This window comes from Panulirus ornatus, chromosome 61 (genome assembly GCF_036320965.1).
Source record: "Panulirus ornatus isolate Po-2019 chromosome 61, ASM3632096v1, whole genome shotgun sequence".
In the NCBI taxonomy this organism is placed as follows: Eukaryota; Metazoa; Arthropoda; class Malacostraca; order Decapoda; family Palinuridae; genus Panulirus; species Panulirus ornatus.
The window spans coordinates 4,412,743-4,440,294 of NC_092284.1; the positions used below are offsets into that span (position 1 = coordinate 4,412,743).

The following is a 27,552-nucleotide window of genomic DNA, read 5'->3' on the forward strand; positions in this document are numbered from 1 at the left end:
TATTGGTAATATACCTCCCTGGTCAGTGGCTGCCAACCAACTTCACCTGTCTTTCAGTACAAAATACAGTAGAGCAAAAGAATAAACAAAATATGTTTAAATGTAAGGTTGTTCTGACAATGCTACAAATCTTGGGCCCTTTAAAATAAGAGAAAAGGGAATGAAAGCGTTGGAAATAAAATTCTCCCTTACAATATGTGTTGTAACCTTCTGACCAGATAGACTGGACTCGCACACTGCAAGCCCAAACACAATACTATCCACATTTTCAAATACCAAAAGCCTCATGAACTCAATCAACATTTGTCACACTACTTATTTCTGTGCTATTGTACGAGTATTTGGAACTAATCTTTATTTTATATGAAACTAACTTTCCCCACTTTAATGAGGTAGCTATACAAACAAACCACCACCACCACACTGTCACACATCCAATCTCTTGCTTCCTTTCTTTTCTTTCATACATGGTCATTTGCCACATAAACAAGGCAGTGCCAGGAATACACAAAGAATGGTTGAATTTGCTCGCATCCATTCTCTAGCTGTCATGAGCCAAGCAACAAAACCACTGTTCCCTATCCATAACTATACCCCACAGACCTTTCCATGATTTCCCCCTTCTCCCAGCCACTTCAAACCACAGACAGCACATTGACCACAGTATACCACATCATTCCAATTCATTCTATCGCCTGCACATCTTTCACCTTACTGCATGTTCAGGCCCCAGTCACTCAAAATCTTGGTCCCTCCATCTTGAATTTGGTATCCCTCTTCTCCTTTCGTCCTCCATTTCTGACGCATATCTTTTTGTCGACCTTTCTTCACTCAATTTCTCCCTATGTCCAAACCATTTCAGCACACCCTCTTTGGCTCTCTCAACAACACTCCTTCTGTTTACTAAAATTTTCTCTTATCCTTTCATTACTTACCCAATGAAGCCACCTTAAACCACATACCATCAGTGAACATTTCATTTTCAACATTTCCACCCTCCTCTGCACATCCTCATGCCTACATTACTAGGGCTTCAAAAATATCCATTTTCACACACAGATAATGGCCTCTTTCCACACATTCTTCATGCTCCCCTTTTGAGCCTTCAGCCCCTCACCCACCCTATGACTTGCTTTCATCTCCATAGTTCAATTGCTGCCATGTCCACTCCCAGGTATCTATAACACTTCACTTCCTCCACATTTTCTCAAGTTCACATCCCTGCTAATGTGTCCCTCTACCCTGCTATATCTACACATTGTGCTTTTATTCACGTTCACTCCCAATCCTTCTACCCTGCTAGATCTACACTTTGTGCTTTTATACACGTTCATTCCCAATGTCCTCGTCACATACTCTCCCAAACTCAGTCAAAAACTTTTGCATTTTCTTACTTAAATCTGCCACCAGTCTCTTGCTATCATGTACGATATTAAAATTATTTTTGTTAATTAACAACATGACAAATTAGAATTTTGTAATACTTGAAAATACAAGAGACCTCAAAATTGAACAAATATAAGAAAAGAGATAATAGTGGACACCTTGCTATATTTTCAGTACTAAAGCATTTTCACAAAATTTAACCCCAACAGACATAGGAAAAATATTACAAACTATGTACTTCTTACATGTTTTGTGGAGGGCAATTAACAGGTAGGAGTGTAAGAGGCTAGAAACCTTGCTTTCTTGTACCATCCTTTTTAAAAACAGGAACAAATACTCAAATCAGAAAATTAATGTCCAATCATGAAGACACACCTGTGAAAACAGAACAATCATTATCAGCCCTCTAACATCTTTTATTATCATGTCCTCAAAGGTGAAATTTTCCGAGAATGCACTTGAAAAAATTATGGTACTCCCACCGCATAAAATACATACTAGATGATGATTATACTTTTATTGTCATTTATTCTTTAATATATAAATAACTGTGTAAACACAGGAACTAAAATTTTTTAATTCCTTTGTAACGGCCAAGAAATATCTCAGTAAATACTAATAAAGCTCAAATAAGCCTGTATTGCTCACCTGGCTCCGTTGGTACCTGTGGTCATCTTGAATGGTGACAGCTAGTCATTGGACATGATTCTGAAAAGGGACAAACCCTTCCAAGTTTGGTTCAAATTGACTCGGTAGTTTTAGAGGAAGAAACTGAAATGTTGTAACCATGACAAGCAATGGAAGCCTTTGGCTAAGTGAGCTCACACAGAACCTTATCACACGCTCATCTCTGTCAACACTTTATTGGCGCAATTCACACCAGCTAATTTCAGGTATATTACCAGTACTACCCACCTGGGCATCAGGAGGGTTCGTGACATCTGTTTACTGAGCCAGCACTTTAGTGGTAGTCAAGTTGCACTCTTCTGACCTCGGGAACTGTCTTATCTTTCCGTCTCACTAACATGTGGACTACTGGCATTCTGTCCATAAACATACAATCTCTCCTTTTCGTATATAACACTTGACTCTTGCAGCTCATTCTTTGTAACTTGATTTTCCTGCGGTGAGCACTAAGTGCTAGCCCTGCCTTTTGGCAAAATGGTAAGAGCAGTAGATAGGAGTAGAAAGTACGAATATTAAGGATGAAGCATCAGGTACAAATATTAGGTAGTAGTAGTAGGTAAGGACATTAGATAGAAGTAATCATTAGGAACATAGGTAGGAGCCTCTGCAAACACTGCACGAGATTTGCCCTCTGCCAGTGGCCTGTTAAAGGTGAGGCATTAAAGGCTAAGAAGCGGCACTGGAGTTATTCACTTATGGAAACTCTGTTGCTGTGGCCACTCCTTTGAGGTAGTTCCAATTGGAACAGGCATCAGAGATATATATAGATAGAAATAAAAAGGACAGCAAAGCTAATTTCAAAATACTCTCTATTTTACAGATGCAAAATTCTCTCCTCTTCCTAAGCAAAGTAGCACCATAAACAAATGAAAAATGGCCTCATTTGCACCTACCCACTCTAGTTTTCATGTATATTGTGCTAAAACCAGATCCAATTATATACAGCCACAGTCCACAGACTACTTTATGTTTTACATTGACCACTTGAAATGCACTGGTTCAGCCCACAGAGTTTTGTTGTTTCCCATATACCAAGCCGATTCATTTCATTCTATCTCACATACTTCTCACTCTCCTGAAAGTCCAATACCCCAAAACCTTCTACATTCCATCTTTCCGTCTCCTCAGTGTCTCCCTTTTCTAACCCACAGCCATTAAGCCAGCCTTTTGTCGCTCTTCCTCTCCATGCATTTAACCCACTTCAGCATATCCTGGTCCACCCTTTCAATCAGACTGCTTTTAAATCACACCCCTTTCATACAATGTTGTTCCTTGTACGATCAACCCACCTCACACGAGACATAATCCTCATGCATTTCACCATTTTACTTTCTTTTACAATGAAGATTCACATCTGTACGACACTTGTTGGAACTACTAACACTTTCAAACATACCCATCTTTCTTTGATAATGACCTCTCCCCCTACAGGGTCCTCAGTGCATGCACAGCCTCGTACAACCAGCTCCCTCAACCCTTTGACTCACTTCAGCTATCGAAGTTCCATCCACTAACGTTCAATCCCAGGTCCTCCCCACTCAACTTTCACTCAAATCATCCTATGTCACCCAACCTGCTGGGCCTCATTTGTTTACATTTGTTCACATTTACATTACTTTCTCCATGCGCACACTCCCAGGCTCTGCCACCAGCTTCTGGTGTTTCTCCACAGAGTTTCCCACATATTATCTGCAAATAGTAACACCTACCTTGCTGTGTTATGACTCCAGCTGAGACCTGGAGGTACGGATGGCCCAGTGGATCAATTATTACATGTTATCTGCCAGTACAATGTTATCATCACAGTCCCTCTTCTGGTTCAAAACTTATGGTAAGAAAAAGAACAACAACATGACCTATGTGGTGACCACAAAGGCTCACAAGACATGGTATGAAAAAGAAAGTGACGATCATATGGACACATGTGATCACTGTAGAGGGCCTGCTCTTCAAGTGGGGAAACCTATTAATCTATCTATCTACATATCATTTTATACTGTTCCCCCCCATTACTTGCTCTAAAACATAAAGCACTGTACTTCACTCATTCATATTCACAACTTGTGTCCAAGTGTCCTAAAATGAAACACTGATACTGAAATGTCCTAAAGTGAAACATTAATATCGATATTCATTTTATTTTATTTTTAAAATTACAGGCTATCAATACCTAACATACATCAAACCATGTATCAACATTTCATAAAAAGGTGAAAAATATGCCTTTTTGACATGATATGACATTACTCATCAATTAATTTATTTATACCCTTTAAGATAAAATTGGTCTTGGTATAATAAAAGATAAATAGGTCCGCTCTTACAAACAGCTTAAATATGTAAATGAGATAGATAAAAACTCAGCTTAAATATCTAAATGAAATAGATAAGGAAAATAGCTAAAATAATTTCTATTTAAACACTTACAAAACACTTAGTCCGGCTTTTCATCCAGCAAGTTCCTTTCTACCCTTTCCGTAAAACTGAGCAGAAGAAAGAAAATTCTGGTGTCTAAATAGGGAGGTCATATGCTATGACTTTCACAAAAGTGGTCTGTATTGAGTACAGACAATACTCTTACGACTTCTGAGAAGTGAGAGATCTGCTTAGAGAAAATAATATATCTACATGCAGAATGAGGACTGCTAACGTCATAATGAAGGCTACAACAAAAAACAGACGAGACCAATGAAATGATTTTGAAGTGAGGGTAGTTCTAACAACAGAACTGACACAGGTGATGATGTATTGTGATGGCATGTCTGATAATGGTTTGCCATGGGTCATGAAAAGAATGTCGAATTAAAAGCGACTGATGAGGAAAAATTCCATGTCAAACTAAACAATGAATGAAAATGTTCCAAGATAAAAGGAGTCAAGCAGACTAAATATATATATAAATTATGCCCTGATAGATGCTTTTATGGACTGTCTATCAGAATTGCACCTGTAAAAGTTACACAAAACATATTTCCACTAAATTCTATGGACAGTATAAAAGACCTCCATGGCAATATCAAAGCTGGGTCAATGGAAGTATGAATGTGTGATTTGTGGATTTTAGGATCGTTGAACCTCTAATCTCTCTCCTTTCAGCTTAGGAACGAGTGCACTCCTCACATCAGGTATCTTCAAATTATTGCATTCTTGAGCTATAACTAAAAAAGAGAAAGAAATTAGAATTCTATTTCATTATTTCTATCCTGAATATTTCATATTTTGCTTCAATATGAATCAAACTACAGGAATAAAAAAAAATCTTTCTAATACTTAATCGCCCTTCCTTCCTTTACAAGGCAGTACCATGAACACATAAACATAACGGTTTCATTTGCATGCATCGACTCTGTAGCTCCTAAATATTGTTCTGAAACAGTAGTTTACCATCCACATCAGAACCCCACAGATTATCAAATGGTCCACCTCGACTGCTTCACATGCCTTGGTTTAGCCCATTAACACCATGTTGCTCCTATACATGAAATGACACTAAAAGGTTTTATCATTGCATATCTCCCATCCTTCTAAATGTTCATACCCTCGATACCTCAAACACTTCCTTTAATCCAACCTTCTATCTTCTCCTCAGTCAATCCATACCCTGAAGCATCTACCTTCGACACATACTATCTAGTAGTTCCTGCAATCATTTAAATCCCACTTGATATTTACCTCCATCAATTAGCCATGTGTTCTAGCAGTCACCAACATAACTGAACCCATGAATAAGAGGTTTCTCTCCTCAAACACATGACCTATCTGTTCTATATTCTCATCCTGGTTATGTCCACACACATTTACAGACATCCTAGCCTGAGCCTTTAAAGAGGATAAGAATTCTCACTTGGCTCCTTCATTTTTTCGAACAATTAGAAATTATAATAACAGGAGGGGAGACTTTCCAGGCTCCCACACCCATGGGCTCTTGCCCCTTTTAGTTTCCAATCACAAGCAGGGATATGAAGGACTGGTGACTGGGGATACCTTTTAAAAAGAGGGACATACATCAGTATACGTTAGTTAATGGGGTAGATGGCAAGTGGGTAGTATGACTGGATCATGTACTAATTGACAGGCATGCTTCTGAGAGACTTTTGGGGGTAAATGTGTTGAGAAGAGTAAATGGTGGGATGTCTGATTACTTCTTGGTGGAGGCAATGGTGAAGATTTGTAGGTTTTACTTCTTAAAAAGAAATGATATGGGTGGGAAGAGAATGGTAAAAGAGAGTGAGATTGTAAATGAGGCTTGTGTACGGCAATATCAGGATTATAAGGTGAAGATTGGCATAAGATAATAATGAATTAAACTAGGGAAGTGGGTGAGGAATGAGAGGTATTTAGTGAAGTAGTCTTACGTGTGCATGAGAAGTACGTGGTATGCAGGAGGTGGGATGTGGGTAGATGGGAAAGGGTTGTGAGTGGCGGGATGAAGCTGTAAAGCTGTTAGTGAAAGACAAGAGTTGTAAGGACATTACCTGCTGGGAAAGAGTGCAAGTGATTGGCAGAGGCACAGGAGAGCGCAGCAGGAAGTAAAGAGAAAGGTGCAAGGACTGAAAAAGAGGGCATATGACACTTACCAAAAAAAGAAGGCATAATGAGAGTTTGGGTGAGGGAGTTTAGGCAAACTTCTGAGAAGACAAAAAAATGTTTGAAAAACAGTTAATAAGGTGATAAGAACAAGAGAATAGATGGGAGCATCAGTGAACGGATCAGACAAAGGAAGTAGTAACAGGTAAGGGAAAAGTTATGTGATGGAGTAAGTACATCAAGGGACTACTGGATGCTTTATGAAAGGAAGGCACTTGGCTCAGGAAGGTGTGTGAAGTGAGGTTTAATGGCAAGTGGTTTAGTGAAAAGGGAAGCGATGAGCTTTGCATATGATGTTTTTATCAAATATGCATGTTTGGTGCTCATCCTGAGAAGTCATACATAAGAGTGGTAAATGAGAGGGTGGAGCACGGACAGAGGGAAAGGAACAAATGGCTTCAGAAGTGAAGAACTTGTGTAACAAATACTTATAAAAACAAGGATTCATATGAGGTAGTTACGGATCTGGATAGTGTATGCTAAGGTGTTGCAAATACACAGTGTGGGACCGAAGCTGCCAGAAGCATAAAAGACTTTTTATCAAGAGAAAAGACATATGTTCAATTAGAAAGTCAGTTGAAAACGTCTATATATATATATTAGACTGAAGTATAAAATTATATATAAAAGTTGATTAAAAGTCTTCTAGGTGAAGGTGAGTCCATGAAGTCACTATGGCTGTGAAATTTGTTTATGAATAGAGTGGTGAGTGGGTGAATGCAAGAGTTCGTAAGGTCAAATATAGGTATGTTTAACAGTATAATAATTCTGACAGTTTATGGATGTGAGACACAGGCCTTGGATATGGACATGAGATACAGGCCCTGAATAAACAAATAAAAAGAAGAATGTGGATATGTCAGGATTGAAATGTTTGAGAATAATAACTGGTGTGAAGAAGGTTGATCCGATAAGATATCACAGGATGACAAAGAGGTTTGGAACTAAGAATCATGTGTTCAAAAGAGCTTTAAAGTGTGTACTGAAATGGATTGAACACATGTAGAGAATGAGTAAGCTGGTACACACATCAGTAGTAGAGGGAACAAGGAAAAGGGGACAACCAAGGAGGAAATGGAAGGATGGAGCGAAAGAGGCCTCAAACATTCATGGCCTGAACACGGAGGAGGACACACAGCAGGGATGATATAAAGTGCATTGAAGCAACATGGTATATACAGGATGACATGCTGTTCATGAGCTGAACTGAAGCATATAAAGCAGTCAAAGCAAACCATGAAAAAGGGAAGTTAGGACCATTCACATAAGGCATTGAAATATATCAGAAGGCTTAACTAAATAATCATAATGCCCTTTAGAGGAATAGAAGAAATAAAAATTGCTACATGCAACCCACAACAACCTACTTATTAGAATTATACTGCGGCGCATTGTAGGGAATAGGTCCTTGTCCTCCACCCTGCAAAGATAAAGAACAAATGAATATCAAGTAAACTTAAGAGGTATGGTTACTCAAAGAATATAGACAGATTCATAAATCATCCATAGCTAAAAGCTTGCACTCTGGAAAACGAAAAACTTTTAAAAATAAAAGCAATGTCTTCCAGTCTGCACTTCACACATAAGCAGGGAGCTGATGGATTTCCTTACAGCTAGGCAGAGTCCAGTAGTGTAGAAGTTAACATTATTGACCGCTAATGCATCCATGGGCACACGTGTTTGAAACCTGGGTGTAGCAAGTCAACTCCGTTGTTCACCCTCCCTTCAGGGATAATCAATAAACTGAGAACCTAGCTAAGGCCTGGAAAGTGAATCAATTGTTGTATGCCAATGATACAGCACTGGTGGCTAATTTGAGTGAGAAACTGCAGAAGTTGGATTCTGAGTTTGGAAAAGTGTGTGAAAGGAAAAAGTTGAGAGTAAATGAGTAAGAGTAAGGTTATTAGGTTCAGCAGGGTTGAGGGACAAGATAGTTGGGATATAAGTCTGAATGGAGAAAAATTGGGGAAGTGAAGTGTTTTAGATACCTGGGAGTGGATTTGGCAGCAAATGGAGCCATGGAAGCAGAAATGAGTCATGGGGTGGGGAAGGGGGCAAAAGTTGTGGGAGTGATGAAGAATGTGTGGAAGGAGAGAACGTTATCTGAGAGAGCAAAAATGGGTATGTTTGAAGGAATAGTAGTTTCAACAATATTATATGGCTGCAAGGCTTGGACTATAATTTGCTTTGTACGGTGGGTGGATGTGCTGGAAATGAGATGTTTGAGGACAATATGTGATGTGAGGTGCTTATGATTGAGTGAGTAATGAAGAGGTAAGAGAGCTGTGTGGTAATAGAAAAAGTGTAGTTGAGGGAGCAGAAGAGGGTGTGCTGATGTGGTTTGGACGTATGGAATGAATGAGAGGAAAGGTTGACGATGAGGATATATGTGTCAGAGGTGGAGGGAACAAGAAGCGAGAGACTAAACTGGAAGCGGAAAGATGGAGTGAAAAAGATTTTGAGTTAGCTATCCTACCTCTCTGGAGACAGTTACCCAGCCTGTGGGGGGAAGTTAAGTACCCTACCTCCCTGTTTACCCAGCCTGTTTACAAGCTGCACTCAACATCCACTAAGAAATCCTGGTAAGCTAGCACCTCGATTTATTAGAAAAGGTGTCTTTATACAGTGGGCATGGCTCGCCCCCTGTGACGGTAGAGTCAGTAATGTCTACAAGAGACACTGATAACTTTGATTACAACAGTACAGCTTGTGTGAGTGGAGCAGCCTGGTTGAGTGCAGCTTGTGTGAGCGGAGCAGACTGGTTGAGTGCAGCTTGCATGAGCGGAGCAGACTGGTTGAGTGCAGCTGGTGTGAGCGGAGCAGACTGGTTGAGTGCAGCATGTGTAAGCGGAGCAGCCTGGTTGAGTGCAGCCTGTGTGAGCCGAGTAGCTGCAAGAGTATTAACCCATCCAAACCCAATGACTACTTTTGTAGTCCTGATTTTAAAAATTTGGTGATTTATTGTGACAGGATTACTTTTCGAAATATGGGTCTCAATCCCTTATCTGGCTTCAGTGTAACATACTGTGGCCAAAAATATAATTTTCCAGTAGTTAACCTTAGGGTTATTTGCTCACAGAAACTTTATCATTTTTGTTTGGTGTTTGACATCATCCTGTTCAAAGGTGTCTGGCAACAGGTGTAGAAGACTCCTGCACCTGTGGCATTCTCTCAGTCACAAGCTGAATGCCACACAAGACAGACACAGGGGAAACTTCACCAATTGCTCTTATATCCTTCTCATGAGGTGAGTGTACATTTGCAAGACGACATATGTAGTTCTTGAGCTGATGATCTGTAACATCTGTGCTTTACCCATGACTATGTTGATGGTGATACTATATTTACGTTTATCAATACATAAACGCTGGTTCTGAACATTACAATCCAAGAAATACTGTTGGATATAAATATTGCTTCTTTGTTATATCTTTATAAAATTGCATTGTTATACATTCTTCAAAATGTGTTTTTTTTTTAAGCAGGATAAGGAAATGGACCAATGAATGTTTTCCAGACAAAGGATCACTTCTTATTGGTTCTTGAAGGATGTTGTACACTTCACTGAAGATACAGAAGGAGATGTTGATATTGCTATTACTGACCCATCTGCTGGTGGTGATGGCAGTGGTAATGAACAAGATGACAATAACCTAGAAGATGAAAAGACAATGCCAGAAGAGATTGAGAGTGAAGTTGATGCGTCTTATGAGGAACCTGTTGAAAATACCTGTACGAACAGGGACAAAAAAGAGATCTACCAAAATGGAAATGCAGCCGTGTTGCTCCTCAGCCAGACCTGATCCAAGACAAACAGGAAAGTGCAAAACAGACCCTACCAAAAAAATGCCCTAACCTCGCTGGTGTGTCGGAGTGGTCTGTTTTTGAGAGGATGTTTCAGAACATGCTCAGTCATCCCAAGCTTTCAAACATCATAAGAAATGAAGAATTTTCTTGGTTTATTACTACTTTCTGGGTACAACCTTTGTACAAGTGAGAGAGACTATTGGAGTAAATCATCTGATCTATCCTGTCGGACTTTAGCAGAAACTATGAGTCGGCAAAGATCAATCCTCTCCATGAAATTCTAACCCAGTCTTTACTCACGTTTGGTGTACTCCATGAACACCTTAAAACTGATGATTCTGTGGTTCCACATTTTGGAGGCATTCATGTAAGCTATTCATAAGAGGAAAGCCAATCAGGTTTGGCTTCAAATGCTCAGTAATTGCCAGCTTTAGTGGAATGACTTACAGGGTTACCATATATGAAGAAAAGGATGGAATGCGCAGCAAAGAGACTCCTCTTGGTACACTTGTTGTCAAGGAGTGTCTCAAAGTACTTTAAAATCCCTACCTCTCACCACATTATCTCTGATAACTTCTTTACATCTATGATTTAATTTCAGGTCTGAAATCTCTTGGATACAGAGCTGCTGGCACAATAAGGGTGTGCGGTGAAGAGTGTGGCCAAGACAAAAAAAATGAAAGAAGTTAATATGATTATAGATCAGATGAAGATGTCGAGATAGTCAATTGGAATGATAACTCAGTCGTAACCTTATATAGTAATGCTAGTGTAGTTGATCCATTTACACAAGTAAAACAATGGGAGAAAAAGAAAGGACCAGTAACGATACCCCAGCCACAAGTTGTTGCACATTACAACAGTGGAATGGGTGGAGGAGATATCATGGACAGAGCACAGACAGATTACAGGCCAGCAATCAAAGGAAAGAAATGGTAATGGCCTCTGACTGTACATGCAGTCAGCACTGCAGTAGTTTACAGTTGGAGAATTTATCAATTGTGCACAAATGATCAAATGAAGCTAAAAGACTTCCAACGAAGCTTAGCTGCAGTAATGGTGAAGCAGTCAAAACCAAGGCTAAAGAATAGAGTCATTTCCTAGTCCAGTAAGATGCTACTCTGTGTGCAAGAAGAGTTGTACGATTCAGTGCAGCAAATGCAATAAGTCAATGCAGTTGAACAAATACTTTCAAAAATACCATGAGAAGTAGCTTTTTGATGCCCTAACCATAACCTTAATTTTCTTTAGATTCTTTGTAATCAAGAAATAGATATTTTCTTACAAGATTTTTTGGTTCTTCCTTTTTTCTTTAACGAATGACAGCTTGTGCTGTATGATTACAATAAACTCTTTTGATGGTAGTTCGTGCTAGTATAAATGAAAAATGAAATATTTTGGTTTGTGAAGAAATACATTGATGATTACAGTAATGTATTACTCTTTCCTTTGTTCTTGATACTAGCAATTCCTTCAAGTAAACCACTTGAGAATTTAATGTGATACATGTGTCATAACAGTACTATATATCTAAAAGTAGCAAATTATCATGTGGGTTGAAAGGCTGGAAATCACGTATGGGTAGAACGCATCCCCAGCACCGCTCAATGATAACATATATAGTCATGACAATTTTGAAGACATACAGTAATTAATCTTCAATATAGGGTAATATTTAGAAAGGCTGGGTTTGGGTGGGTTAAGGATGGGCTTCTGGCATGACTGACCCAGCGCCGTTGTAGGAAACATGAGCATGGACCGACCTGACGTGAAGGACGAGGGTCCATTGCTTGGCCACAGACACACTCACGCCCAGATACCTGGTTGCAGTCCAGCTAATAAAAAATCCAGCGAAGACCATGTGTTACACACTTAAGTGAATTTTTAGCACCAGAGAACAAGAAGTCCATCGCAATTGTGAATTAGGATGTTTAATTACTTTTAGCATTTGTGTCACGAGGCATGCCACACTGTTTCTGCTACTGTGAGTAGCCTTAGATATTTAAGCAGTCGTGTTAGGATGCATGTCACATTGTTTCTGATACTATGAGTAGCTTCAGATATTAAATGTAACAGAGTCTGCGGACCCACACATAATGACTATGTAAGTAGTGATGTAACCCGTCAGATATTAAGATTCCAGTCACTGCCTGCTTATGCACATTTAATTTTCATGTTATGTGTACCCATTTCATTCAATTTAGGTATTAAAAGTAAGAAGGTTATAGACTTTCCCTTAGTATAAAGGGAAGTGAGTATTCGAAGTATGATTGACAGCCCATCGGCTTAGTTGGGTCACGAATGTCTAAATTAAGGGGTTTTACTTAACTATGGCTATGAGCTGCCATGGTAATCTCACTTGAGCATCATTAACTATCAAATAATAATCTCTAGTAAGTACAGTATCATTCTCTCTTCTTATTTTGAACCCCTACATATATATACACACGCATGTACATATTCACACTTGCTGACCTTCATCCATTCCTGGCACTAACCCATCCCACAGGAAAGAGCATCGCTACCCCCTACTTTAGCAAGGCAGTGCCAGGAAAACTAACAAAAAAGGCCACATTTGTTCACACTCAGTCTCTAGCTGTCATGTGTAATGCACCGAAACAACAGCTACCTATCCACATCCAGGCCCACAGACCTTTCCATGGTTTACCCTAGATGTTTCACAAGCCCTGGTTCAGTCCAATGACAGCAACTCGACCCCAGTATACCACCGTTCCAATTCACTCTATTCCTTGCACACCTCTCATCCTCCAGTATGTTCAGGCCCCGGTTGCTCAAAATCTTTTGCATTCCATCTTTCCACCTACAATTTGGTCTCCTGCTTCTCCTTCTTCCCTCCACCTCAGACACATAAATCCTCTTTGTCAACCTTCCCTCACTCATTCTCTCCATATGTTCAAACCACTTCAAAACACCCTCTTCTGCTCTCTCAACCACACTTTTTATTTCCACACATCTCTCTTACCCTTTCATTACTTACTTGATCAAACCACCTCACAGCACATACCATCCTCAAACATTTCATTTCCAACACATCCTCCCTCCTCAGCACAACCTTATATATATATATATGGCCCAAGCCTTACAACAATACAAAATTGTTGGAACTACTATTCCTTCATACATACCTATTTTTGCTCTCCAAGACAATGTTCTCTCCTACACATTCTTCATCGCTCCCAAAACCTATGCCCCCTCCCCCACCCTGTGATTCGCTTCCACGTCCATGGTTCCATTCGCTGCCCGAGCCACATACCTATTTAACTGACTAACCAACAGGGGTTGATGAACAGCCAAGTTGCCTGTGGGCCTCCTGCCACAACCAGGATACAAATCTATGAGCTCAGTCCTGGGCGGCCCATGAATGCATCACGGTCAGGAATGCTTACTGCTAAAACATGCTACTACTATTTGTACAAGTCAGCTGGATATTTAAAGAGATGGGAAATGTTAAAATATATATTTCTTTTCTTCCTTTCACATTTGCTTGTTGTTTCCTATATCATCAGATAATGCCAGGAACAGCCAAAGAAATATAATTCAATATCAAATCACCAGGAAGGGACAAAGAAATAAATTTTATCATTAAATCACAAGTAGAAGCAGATAAGAAGTGTGAAAGATTACCATAACATGGCTTTATGGAACATCTCTAGAAATTTCGTTCAACTCTTACAAGTGACTTACTTCTAATGGCATTCCTTGTCCTTTGAAATAAAGCAATACAAAACTGAAGTATCCGCAACCCAAAACCATATATATAAGGTGAACAACAAAAAGTGAGAGGTGCACATTTTTAACACAAAGTTGTGAAAAATCCTTAAATGCTTATGCTCATATACTGATACGAATGAAAATGGCATCTCACCTGCTGGTAATTATTGGGACCTCCCGGAGGAGGGTAATTAGCTGAGCCTCCTGGAGGAGGGAAATTCGTCGAACCTCCGGGAGGGGGGTAATTAGTTGGAGCACCTGGAGGGGGGTAATTAGGTGAACCTCCTGGAGGGTGAAAGTTAGATGAACCTCCTATGGGGGGGAAAATGGATGAACCTCCTGGAGGGTGATAATTATTTGGACCTCCTGACGACTGGAAATTGTTGGAACCTCCCGGAGGATGATAATTGTTTGAACCTCCCGAAGACTGGTAATTGTTTGGACCACCTGGGGGCTGGAAATTGTTTGAACCACCTGAAGGTGGGTAACTGTTTGAACCGCCTGAAGGTGGGTAATTGTTTGAACCTCCTGGGGGCTGGAAATTGTTTGAACCACCTGAAGGTGGGTAATTGTTTGAACCGCCTGAAGGTGGGTAATTGTTTGAACCTCCAGATGGTGGGTAATTGTTTGAACTGCCTGAAGGTGGGTAATTGTTTGAACCTCCAGATGGTGGGTAATTGTTTGAGCCTCCTGATGGCGGGTAATTGTTTGAACCTCCTGAAGGCGGGTAATTGTTTGAACCTCCTGAAGGTGGGTAATTGTTTGAACCTCCCGGAGGGGGGTAATACTGTGATGAATAATTCTGTTGAGAGCCGGGATCACTGTTCATTCTTCCTGCTTGTGGGTTGTTCTGCAGAGCTTTTATTATGTTGAACTTTACCTCTGACTCGTCTAAAAGCTGTAGGGGAGTCAATATATGTATATATAAGATACTGACTGGTCTTCTGAACATACAATTAAAAAAATGCAAATTAACAAGTTCATGAGTTTGAGACATATTAGCTGCAGTGGTTAGATTCAAAGGTGCAAAAATGCAATTTCAACCTTTATGCCTTTCTAAACCTCACTTGTTTCCTACTGCCATTTCAAACACACTATTCACTATCCTTCAATAACTTTCATGCTCCATTATATCCAGGAAACTCTACAAAATGAACATCACAAAATCTGCCTTTTGAGAGTTCAAGGTTTGCAGATGAAATCATACAGGTGTCCCATTAACATGAAAATTCTTTGGAATACAGTTTTTTATTTTGAGACTAACTACATTAAGCATATTATTCTAAGAATTAAGAACAAAATTCTAATTCATCTGTTGGACAGGCTAATTAAAATCTGGAAGCCACACATGGGATTGATGGGAAGGGGGTTACATTCTTGACCAAAAATTTCCTCTTAAATAATTCTTCAAACAGATTAAACCCAAAACAACATAATTTACCACAAGATTACTATTCCACCATCATCATGACATAGAGTGCTGAATCTGATCCAAAAACTATTGCCATTTCACAGGTATATCAGATAAACTATCGATCTATTACCTTTGTTGCTCATTCCCATTAGGGGAACGCCCTCAAGAGGACGGCCACAGCAAAAGAGTCTCCATAACAGGTGAACTCCATATCAGATACTTAATGATACTGCACTTTTTAAGAGCACTGGTGACGAAGGCTTGAGTTTAACATTAATCAAAATGTTGAAGTCTCTAACTCACATGTTGGTGAAAATGCTGTAGTGTTCACATAGTCTGCCAGTAAATTCACCTGGATTTGATAAAAACAAACACGGCATCTCCTCACACACTTTTCCTCCACTTGTTGAATTCTTAGCATGGGCGTGGAATTCTCTTCCTTTTTCCCCATTCCCTATAACCTTACATCCAAGATGGTCACAACTGGGACAAGTTTTTGCCTATGATAGGTCGGCAGGGGGATGCTCCCTAGTCCTGTCTCCACTGACCGCCATGTTTTTCCTCAACCCTTTCCCAGTGCTCTACCCTAATTCCTCGACTACTACCCCTCTCTCCTTCATTCTTAAGCCCACATATTCAAGCATACACCTTGTCCTAATCCTCATCTCTTACAAGACGATCACTCGTGCTTCAATTTCAGTTACCCAGAGAATCACATTCAACCAAATTTTGCAAAATCACATATGCGACACTGAAAATGTGTCTGAGCACAGGATTAGTCAATGACAATGCATGAATGTGCAATATCAACCACTCCTAGTCTCTACTGTATTCATATTTCCCCGTTCTCTCTCTTTTTCTGCTTAACCAGTTAACCAACAGCCTACTGGCAGACTTGCAAAACAAAAATATCATGTTCAAAAGGCTGATGAGAAAGGAAACGTAAATCGCAAACAATTAAGCAATACAGTACTCACACGAGCAGTTTCACCATATCCTCTTCTTTGGTGGTACTCCTTCAGCGACTTCAAAAGCAAAGTTATCACATCAGAGGCAAGTTGTGCATCATCCTGGTGCTTCACTGAGCATTCAGCCTAAGGGAAGAAAAAAATTTCATAAACTAACCTGCAATGGTATCAAAAATATTTAAGGAGAGATCTACTGGCTAGATAATAAATCTTTAATCATATGCAGAGATCTACTGGTTTGAAAACGAAACTTCTGTCTTATGTTTAACAGTGAATCATCTAATACATATATACAAACATCAATATATAAACACAAATATATTTCCTATCACTTGTGGCTTTCATTGCTGTGTCTACTACACAAGACTGCCATGGAAAGGAGAGTATTTTAAAAATCCACAGTTATTCTGCAATAAAACAATAACTGGTATGGATAGAAAAGATCTCTGCACTCCCCAGCATTCATACAATCACCAAGGCAGAGGCATATCCTTCAAGCTCTCAGGCCATGTGTACACTGACCCAGCAGAAAATACTAACCATTATTGGATGACCCAATAATAAGTAACACACATCGTCGGATACTTCAGCTAATGAAGAAAGTTAAGATGATACATCACAGATAAACACTTGAACACACATCGTCGGATACTTCAGCTAATGAGGAAAGTTAAGATGATACATCACTGATAAACACTTGAACAAAGATCTTATTCCACTCTTAGAATAATCATCTAACACTGGGAATGTATAGGTTGCACTAGGTTTCTTGTAAATATGTCATAATGACAAACATCATGGATAAATAAGTGAACAAAGACTTCATACAAAGTATGCAATCTAACCTGTCAGATCAAAAGTCCTACAAAGGTGAAGTATATGTTTGATAAATATAAATTTTTACCATTTGTTTATAAGCCTTATCTATCAGGGTAATACCCAAAGCAGACATCCCCCTAAAATCTTAAACTTGTTTGCTGTTTCCTGCGTTAATGAGGCAGTACCATGAACAAATGAACGAAAGGTTTCATTTGCTCATACATATAAATATATATAATATCAATATTTATCCCTGGGGATAGGGGAGAAAGAACACTTCCCAGATATTCCCCACGTGTCATAAAAGGCAACTCAAGGGGGCGGAAGTGGGGGGCTAGAAACCCTCCCCTCCTTGTATTTCAATTTCTAAAGGGGGAAACAGGAGTCAAGCGGGGAGTGCTCATCCTCCTCAAAGGCTCAGATTTGGGTGTCTGAATGTGTGTGGATGTACTCAAGAAGAGATGAAAGTAAAGCTAGGTAGTATGCTTGAGGAAAGAAAGTTGAATGTTCTGGCTCTGAATGAAACGAAGCTTAAGGGTTGAGCAATTGGGGCCTGAACATACAGGAGGATGGGAGGTGTGCAGGGGATAGAGTGAGCTGGAACAATGTGGTATGCCAGGGTCGATGTGCTGTCAATGGACTGAGCCAGGGTATGTGAAATGTCTGGGGTAAACCATTGAAAGGTCTGTGGGGCCTGGATGTGAATAGGGAGCTGTGGTTTCGCGTTTATGTATATATATATGTGTATATGAGTGGATGGGCCATTCTTCATCTGTTTCCTGGTGCTACCTCGCTGACACAGGAAACAGCGATTAAGTATAATCATCACCATAATAACAATAATAATGATAACAATAATAATAATGGAGAAAAACTGGAGGAAGTAAAGTGTTTTAGATATCTGGGAGTGGATCTGGCAGCGGATGGAACCATGGAAGCGGAAGTGGATCATAGGGTGGGGGAGGGGGCGAAAATTCTGGGAGCCTTGAAGAATGTGTGGAAGTCGAGAACATTATCTCGGAAAGCAAAAATGGGTATGTTTGAAGGAATAGTGGTTCCAACAAAGTTGTATGGTTGCGAGGTGTGGGTTATGGATAGAGTTGTGCGCAGGAGGATGGATGTGCTGGAAATGAGATGTTTGAGGACAATGTGTGGTGTGAGGTGGTTTGATCGAGTAAGTAACGTAAGGGTAAGAGAGATGTGTGGAAATAAAAAGAGCGTGGTTGAGAGAGCAGAAGAGGGTGTTTTGAAATGGTTTGGGCACATGGAGAGAATGAGTGAGGAAAGATTGACCAAGAGGATATATGTGTCGGAGGTGGAGGGAACGAGGAGAAGAGGGAGACCAAATTGGAGGTGGAAAGATGGAATGAAAAAGATTTTGTGTGATCGGGGCCTGAACATGCAGGAGGGTGAAAGGAGGGCAAGGAATAGAGTGGATTGGAGCGATGTGGTATACCGGGGTTGACGTGCTGTCAGTGGATTGAATCAAGGCATGTGAAGCGTCTGGGGTAAACCATGGAGAGCTGTGTAGGTATGTATATTTGGGTGTGTGGACGTATGTATATACATGTGTATGGGGGTGAGTTGGGCCATTTCTTTCGTCTGTTTCCTTGCGCTACCTCGCAAACGCGGGAGACAGCGAAAAAAAAAAAAATTATTAATAATAATAATAATAATAATAATAATAATAAAAACTTTAATGCAAGCAATATATACAACCACTCTCAGTAGCCAGGTAATGTTAAATGAGGTCTTAAAAATTCTTTTGTCTTCTTGACATATTTCACATCTTTATCATTTCTTAACCTCATATTGTCCCTGACCTCCACAACACTACCAGTCATCAACTTAAGATAAAAGAAAAAATAACGTACAAGACAAGCAGGCCTATTTGCCATCTCCATATGGTACACCGCCATTGCAAAATTAAGTAAATCATACTTTTCAGTTAGAGTCGTGATGTTACACGAGTAAAACATTACCTAGGGGACTAAAGCTTGGAGGTTTTACATTTCATTTCAAACGAGTACCAGAAAATAATTCTTTATACAGACGGTAAAGTGCCTGAAAACTGGAATAAGCTGCCTCCAATAACTGTGGATGTCAACAGAACTACTGTCAATATTGAGAGAAATCGCATTCAGGATGACTTTATATAATTGCATCAAGCTGGTTATCATTAACATACTAATTACATCAAGCTGGTTATCATCAACAAAGCAGAAATATATGAAGACCCTGTATTTCTTGGGCAGATATCATGCAAGGCCCAGAAAGTCGTCTGTTGAGCTAGCTCTATGAACTGCATTACATGGAAAATCCCAATTTATTCAATGACTGTTGGTAATAATTTCATATACTTGACATAGTGTAAAAGGTATGTAATTATATGAAGATAATCTGGTTTACTCAACAACGTTAGGCAAGGATTTCACCAACTTCTAATTACACAAGTGGGCATTTAACATAAGTTATCAACAAAACATGACTTACAAGCCTCTTAATAAGTGTTCCTGTGGGTCCTCCAGCAAGTTTTTCTTGCGGTGTTGATGACTTCTGTGATGCAGCACCATTATAAGGCCCACCAGATTGCCCAAAGCGGTTGAAACGGTCCATTTCGCCCCTAAAAGATGAAATTATTTTTCGTTAACTGTAAAATACAAGCAAAGTTCCATATAAAAATTCTCTCCATACTATAGAAATGATCTGCAAAAATCTTAATAATATAATATTCATATCATAACAAATCACAGTAAAAAAATGAAAGAAAAAACACCAAAATTCACCTAAATAATGAGGACGATATTAGTAATCATCTAAATGATATGTGTGCATGCACAAAGGAGGAAGGTAAGTGGCTCCAAGTCAAGAATACATAATGTCAATTAGCTGTTGAATCTAGTCAAGAATGGCAAGGTAAAAATGGGGATATTCACGCATGTTATTTTTTTTTTTTTTTTTTTATACTTTGTCGCTGTCTCCCGCGTTTGCGAGGTAGCGCAAGGAAACAGACGAAAGAAATGGCCCAACCCCCCCCCATACACATGTATATACATACGTCCACACGCCCAAATATACATACCTACACAGCTTTCCATGGTTTACCCCAGACGCTTCACATGCCCTGCTTCAATCCACTGAAAGCACGTCAACCCCGGTATACCACATCGCTCCAATTCACTCTATTCCTTGCCCTCCTTTCACCCTCATGCATGTTCAGGCCCCGATCACACAAAATCTTTTTCACTCCATCTTTCCACCTCCAATTTGGTCTCCCTCTTCTCCTTGTTCCCTCCACCTCCGACACATATATCCTCTTGGTCAATCTTTCCTCACTCATCCTCTCCATGTGCCCAAACCACTTCAAAACACCCTCTTCTGCTCTCTCAACCACGCTCTTTTTATTTCCACACATCTCTCTTACCCTTACGTTACTCACTCGATCAAACCACCTCACACCACACATTGTCCTCAAACATCTCATTTCCAGCACATCCATCCTCCTGCACACAACTCTATCCATAGCCCACGCCTCGCAACCATACAACATTGTTGGAACCACTATTCCTTCAAACATACCCATTTTTGCTTTCCGAGATAATGTTCTCGACTTCCACACATTCTTCAAGGCCCCCAGGATTTTCGCCCCCTCCCCCACCCTATGATCCACTTCCGCTTCCATGGTTCCATCCGCTGCCAGATCCACTCCCAGATATCTAAAACACTTCACTTCCTCCAGTTTTTCTCCATTCAAACTCACCTCCCAATTGACTTGACCCTCAACCCTACTGTACCTAATAACCTTGCTCTTATTCACATTTACTCTTAACTTTCTTCTTCCACACACTTTTCCAAACTCAGTCACCAGCTTCTGCAGTTTCTCACATGAATCAGCCACCAGCGCTGTATCATCAGCGAACAACAACTGACTCACTTCCCAAGCTCTCTCATCCCCAACAGACTTCATACTTGCCCCTCTTTCCAAAACTCTTGCATTCACCTCCCTAACAACCCCATCCATAAACAAATTAAACAACCATGGAGACATCACACACCCCTGCCGCAAACCTGCATTCACTGAGAACCAATCACTTTCCTCTCTTCCTACACGTACACATGCCTTACATCCTCGATAAAAACTTTTCACTGCTTCTAACAACTTTCCTCCCACACCATATATTCTTAATACCTTCCACAGAGCATCTCTATCAACTCTATCGTATGCCTTCTCCAGATCCATAAATGCTACATACAAATCCATTTGCTTTTCTGTAAATATACCTTAACTTATTTTTCTACCTTGAGAGTACTTTCTACCTATCTTTGAACATCCTCTAATTTCACAGAACTTTAATTTCTGTAAGCTGTCAGCATTAACCATGTTTTCAGTCATTTTATTTCATTCACCCAACACTCTTATACAATAAAGTACTTTTTCACATCAGGTGTGTGTGAGTGTATATTAACCTACTGGTAACATAGGACCAGAAAGAATTCCAGTCTTACCCAAGACTTTTCTAAAGGCTCCTACAGCCCAAGGCCGTGCTATGTTTAGTAACAAAGAAGTTCTTTTGACAAGACTGTATTCCTAATGGTAGAGCCTCAGCAAAAGTGACTTTTCACATGTCATGTAACCTTCTGTCAAAATACATTCAGTCTCTCCTCGTCACACATAACACTTTGACAGCATCAACTCACTCTTCATAGCTCTAGATTTCCCTACAGTATGCACTATGCGCTACACCTGCCTTTCGGAAAAGTGCAAGGAGCAATATGTACAAATAGTAGGTAAAAATGGATGAAGGCAGCAAGTATGGATATGTACATGTGTATATATGTATGTCTGTGTATGTATACATTGAAATGTATATGTATATATATGTGTGTATGTATGGGAATTTATGTATATACATGTTTATGTGAGTGGGTTGGGCCATTCCTCATCTGCTTCCTTGCACTGCCTCGCTAATGCGGGAGATGGCGTTTAAGTATAATAAAAAAAAAACCAATATAAGTAGGTAAGAACATTTGACATGAGCATTAGAAAGAACATTAGGCAGAAGTAGTAGGTACGAACATTAGGTTAGAGGATTAGGCGGAAGTAGTACAATGGAACATTAGGCAGTAACATTAGGTAAACCCAACAGAGAGAAGTATTCGGTAGGAACATTAGGTAAGAGGACTAGGTAGAAGTAGTAGGTAGGAGCATTATGCAGTAACATTAGGCGGGCACAACAGGTAGAAGTAATCATTAAGAACATTAGGAAGGATGATCAGGTAGATGTAGTTGGTTGGAGCATGAGGGAGGCATAACAGGTAAAAGTATTTCGAAAGTACGAGTCAAAATGAACATTAGGTAGGAGCCTTTGAAAACACTGCCCTAAGGGTGAGGCACTAGAGTCTAGGAAGTGGCACTGGGGTTCACTAGTTAAGGAGTAAGATTCTTTTGCTGTGGCCACACCCTTAAGGAACAGATGAAGAAAAACTACATTCAATCACCCCTATTCTCTATCAGCCATGTGAAATGCACTGAAACCACAACTCCTTACCCGCAACCAGGCCCCACAAGACCTTTCTATAGTTTCCCCTAACTGTTTCTCATGCCTTGGTTCAGTCCATTGACAGGAAGTTGACCCCTGTATACCAAATTGTTCCAACTCAATCTATCCTGTGCAAGCCCTTCACCCTCTTGCATGTTCAGGCCCCAATCACACAAAATCTTCATCACACCACCCTTCCATCTCCAATTTGATATCACCGTTCTCTTTTTTTCCCTCCACCTCTGACACATATAATCCTCTTTGTCAACCTTTCCACACTCATTCTCTCCAAATGTCCAAATCATTTCAACATACATTCTTCAGCTCCCTCTACCACACTCTTTTTATTACCATACCTCTCTCCTACCCTTTTATTACTTACTTGATCACACTACCTCACACTACATAATGTCCTTAAACATTTCATCTCCTACACATCCACCCTCCCCTGCACATTCTCATCTTTAGCCCATGCCTTAGCACCCATATAACATTGTTGGAACTACTATACCTTCAAACACCCATTTTGGCCCACATTGATAATATCCTCTCATTCTACACACCTTTAATGATCCCACAGCTTTTTCCCCCTCACCCTTCCTACGAATCATTTCTGCTTCTAGGGCTCCATATGCCACCATGACCATTCTCAGATAACTAAAATACTTCACTTCCTCCAATTTTTCTCCATTCACACTCACACCCCATCTAACTAGTCCCTCTACCTTGCTAAATCTAACAACCTTGCTTTTATTCACATCTATTATATGAGGTATAGATGGGTATATCTGATGATAATAGTATTCCTGCATATAGTCCCGTTTGATGGTATAGCTGGTCCTGTACAAATGCGAGGTGTGGGCCTTACACAAAAACGTAAAGGGGAGGGTGAAAAAGATGGAAATGAAATGTTAGAGGGGAAACATGTGGTGTAAGGAGAGTTGATTGAATAAGAAATGAAAGAGGTGTGACAATAAGAGGAGTATGTATGAGAGAGCTGAAGAGGGTGTGCTGCAATGGTTTGGACATCTGGAAAAGATGAGTGAGGAGAGGACGACAAAGAGGGTATACATGTCAGCTGTGAAGGGACAAAGGAAAAGGTGAATACCAAGGAGGTACACTTCTTGATAAGTCGTGCAAGATCTATTTCACTATTTAAGGGTTAAAGGTCACATGTTACAGGGCATATAGTATGATCACCACAGACTAACACTTAGTTTATCTGCCCACATTTGAAGGAACAAGAAGTTTCCTTACTCACTAGATGCACATACAAGTACTGTAAGTATCATTACCTCCAAGGTTCAGCTGACAACAACAGCCAATGACCACGGTACTTGGACTTATTATTAAACTAAGAAAAGTGATTCCCAATACGGTGTCCGAGAACCATTCAAAATCAACAAAGGATGGTGGAGGGAATGAGGAAGTGGATGATATACTATGACTTCTGGGGTGTACGCTAGTTTTAACTGGAGTCGATGCAATAAGTTATAAATAACAAGCATACCCCGAGGGTTTGAATGTCAGTAGCCATCTTTTTTATATATCCTTCAAGTTTTAATTTTCTACCCACCTGAGAGAGGCACCTTTTTCAAACCTAGCCCAGTCTGAAAGGGTTAGAGTGCTTTCTTTAAACTGGGGTAATTGGATTTGGTATCCCCATTAACAGTGTACTTTTCTGGGGGTTTACTGTACACTTGTATATCATAACCTGATACAGAAAAATGAAAAAAAAACTGATAATTCTTTTCATATAGTTGCATTTCTTTTCTTTTTTTACCCCCTTTACAAACTAAAACTAAAACCAACTCCCGAGCATCTACAAGACTATATACACTCATAAAAGAAAGCAGCATTTCCATCTATAAAAAAGTATTCATTCATTTCATTAAAATAGCCAATGAAAAAGCTCTTTAAATTTGTAAACTACCAAAACATCGCACTTAAAAGAAAACAAACTCATCTGCACATGCTCAATCCGAAGTTCATACAAGCTACATACATACCCTTCACCATACTGAGAACCAAACGATGATTGATTGTCACTGGACTGGGTCTCCTTCTTTGCAGCTGCTCCTGAAGGAAAGAAATTTGAGTCATCAAGATCAAACAATTCCAATGAGATATACAATACAGATAAACCAAACTTTTCCTAATTCTTTTGACTGCTGTTGATCCATTTCTGATTCCACTCAAGTTATATAACTTGTAACTAATGCTACACAATATCCCTAACCTCACTATTTTCCTAGTGGAAGATAATAAAATCCCACCACAATATTTACATATGGATGATCAAAGGTATACAACCTCTCAGTTCAATAACTGAAATACAGATCATCAACCTATGTCTAATATGCTGTAATGAATAATTCAATCAAACGAAAGGCACTGCTTACGTCTCACTTTGCACACAACATTCATTTTTTCTTACACATAATCACCAATTCCCATGTCAGTGAGGTAGAACCAGGTACAGAGAGAGAAATGGCTCAAATATCCTAGTTCTACCCAATAACAGCACATCTCAATACACTGTGTTCATCCGCAAGTACTACAAATAGTTTCCAGTCAAAATATCCCTCTCACACACAAAATTCTTCTATTAAAAGTTACACAGTCATAAAGAATTCCCCTGGCATCCTCGTTTGAAATACCTATGGCCTGAAATGGCCCACTCACTACATACCTCCATCACTTTTATAGCTACCTCTTTTTCTTGTGCCCTCGTGCACAGTGCCACATATGTCCTTTTCACTAACTTACCTGCCACGTACTGCACTTGTCTATACCATCTTAAAATCTTAGGCTTTGATTCATGTGTCTTTCTTAAAGATCTTTTCAGCATACACATTTCTGTTCACTTCTAGGTTATCTGGTTTACATTCACCTGCACCTAAGAATACTATGGTTTCAAACTCATTCATAAGAACACTCGCATGAATCTGACCCAACTTCAGCTTTCTAAACTGCATTTTTAATGACACATCACTTCCAAAAATGTTTCTACTTACCTTTATTCTTCTCCCACAGGTTCTTCTTCTGTAAAAGGTAAAAAAAAATAATGTATTAGATATAGCAATAAAAAGTGCAGTTCTCCATCACAAAGATTACAACTTCCAAAATGACAGTGAATCAACATAAATATCTGTATTTTCAGCAGACATACCACAGTAGACATATTCAATTGCTTATTTTTTCAATAGTCTTTTCAAAGCTGTACACACTAATGGTATACAGTTTTTACTATTATGCCTAATGAAGTCAGAGAAGAATCATCTATAACATCAGAAAAACATAGGGATTTCACAATGTATTTTCGCACAGTACACATTCTAATGGGACCAACACTGACTGTGATGTGTCATAAAGTGGAACATATTTCTTCCATATCTTAACAGCTTCAGGTAAGACACTTAGAAATCAGCAAATAATTAATGTCTGGACACATCATTAAACTCTTAATTCATCTCACATTAATTAGTTGATAACCATACATTTCTATGAACACACAATATACTTATTAACCTAAACACTTGATTATGAAAAATCTCCCCAAAAATACTACAGCGTTTCACTAAAGAGTAGTGTACGCATTCCATAAATATCTGGAGAACAATGGATGAGTAAAAACCTTTCGTCTATAACAAAAAAAAATTACAGTTGTAACACCAAATTTCCTAAAGACTGACAGCAAGTAAAAACACAGTTCAAAACACAATTTCATAAATGAAAAACTATTTAGAGACACAAAGAAAGGCTTATGGTCAGCTCATTTGTTGTTATGAAGCTGGGAATGGGTCACATATTGTTTTTCCCCCAAACATTCAGAGTCTTAACATAATCACTTGTATTCGCACTACTGATTTACAAGTAACAAAATTCGTCATACCATTTCTGTTTCCTTAAAGTTTTAAAAGAAAATCAATTCTGGTCCACACATATCTTTGACACTCACATTAAGAAGCTGGATGACTTGGCCATCACAGAAGGCCCCATCATCATCAGAAAACTGCTTACCATAGCCCAATCAAGTGATACAAGAGCCCCACATAGGGGTAATGTGTTGCTCTCACCCAGATGATATGCCACTGACGCAATCAACATGAGTACATTTGAGAGCTGAGGTGGGTGGATGGCAGGTGCACATGTTTTTGAGCAGATACTGTTCAGTACAGGAATGTTTATAAGAAACTCGATTTTCTGTATTCAACAGAGCTCAAAATGGTGCATGCTTTGTCATGAAGTAAGCAGCTGCCTATGTCGAGAGATAGGCACTGCTGATACCAACACAAAGTACACCTAAGCACCTTCTCAACCTTACACATATCTTCAGTTACAGGTAGTCATAAAAAAAAAAGTTAAAACTTAACCCCTTGTGCAATGCCAACCTAAGGAGATGCATCAACGCTTCATACAAAATTCACCTGACTTATGTTATCAATCTTTAATAAAACTGAAGAATTTTTCTGTCTTTTTTTAGATCTCAAGTCATGTTTTTCAACAACACAGCCCCATCTGTACTACAAAGATCCCGCAATTCTGAGAGAAATGGCACACTGCTAATGCGATCTCTTTGTTAAGAAAGAAGAATCATAACAAACTTACA

The 27,552-nt window shown here is 39.5% G+C and overlaps 1 protein-coding gene across 4 annotated transcripts in view; it reads right to left on the minus strand.

Moving 5' to 3' along the window:
* Nucleotides 1-4,197: 4,197 nt before the first annotated feature.
* LOC139767523 (uncharacterized) overlaps nt 4,198-27,552 on the minus strand; it is a 63,406-nt gene continuing 40,051 nt past the window's right edge. For all 4 annotated transcript variants that reach the window (XM_071696973.1, XM_071696972.1, XM_071696971.1 and 1 more), the window contains 7 exons: nt 25,958-25,985; nt 24,950-25,019; nt 19,894-20,023; nt 16,591-16,707; nt 14,354-15,097; nt 8,028-8,080; nt 4,198-5,231 (listed from right to left, as the gene is read on the minus strand). In XM_071696973.1, the coding sequence (XP_071553074.1) occupies nt 5,210-5,231; nt 8,028-8,080; nt 14,354-15,097; nt 16,591-16,707; nt 19,894-20,023; nt 24,950-25,019; nt 25,958-25,985 (1,164 nt within the window). In that variant the 3' untranslated portion in view covers nt 4,198-5,209. The remainder of the gene's footprint in view (nt 5,232-8,027; nt 8,081-14,353; nt 15,098-16,590; nt 16,708-19,893; nt 20,024-24,949; nt 25,020-25,957; nt 25,986-27,552) is intronic.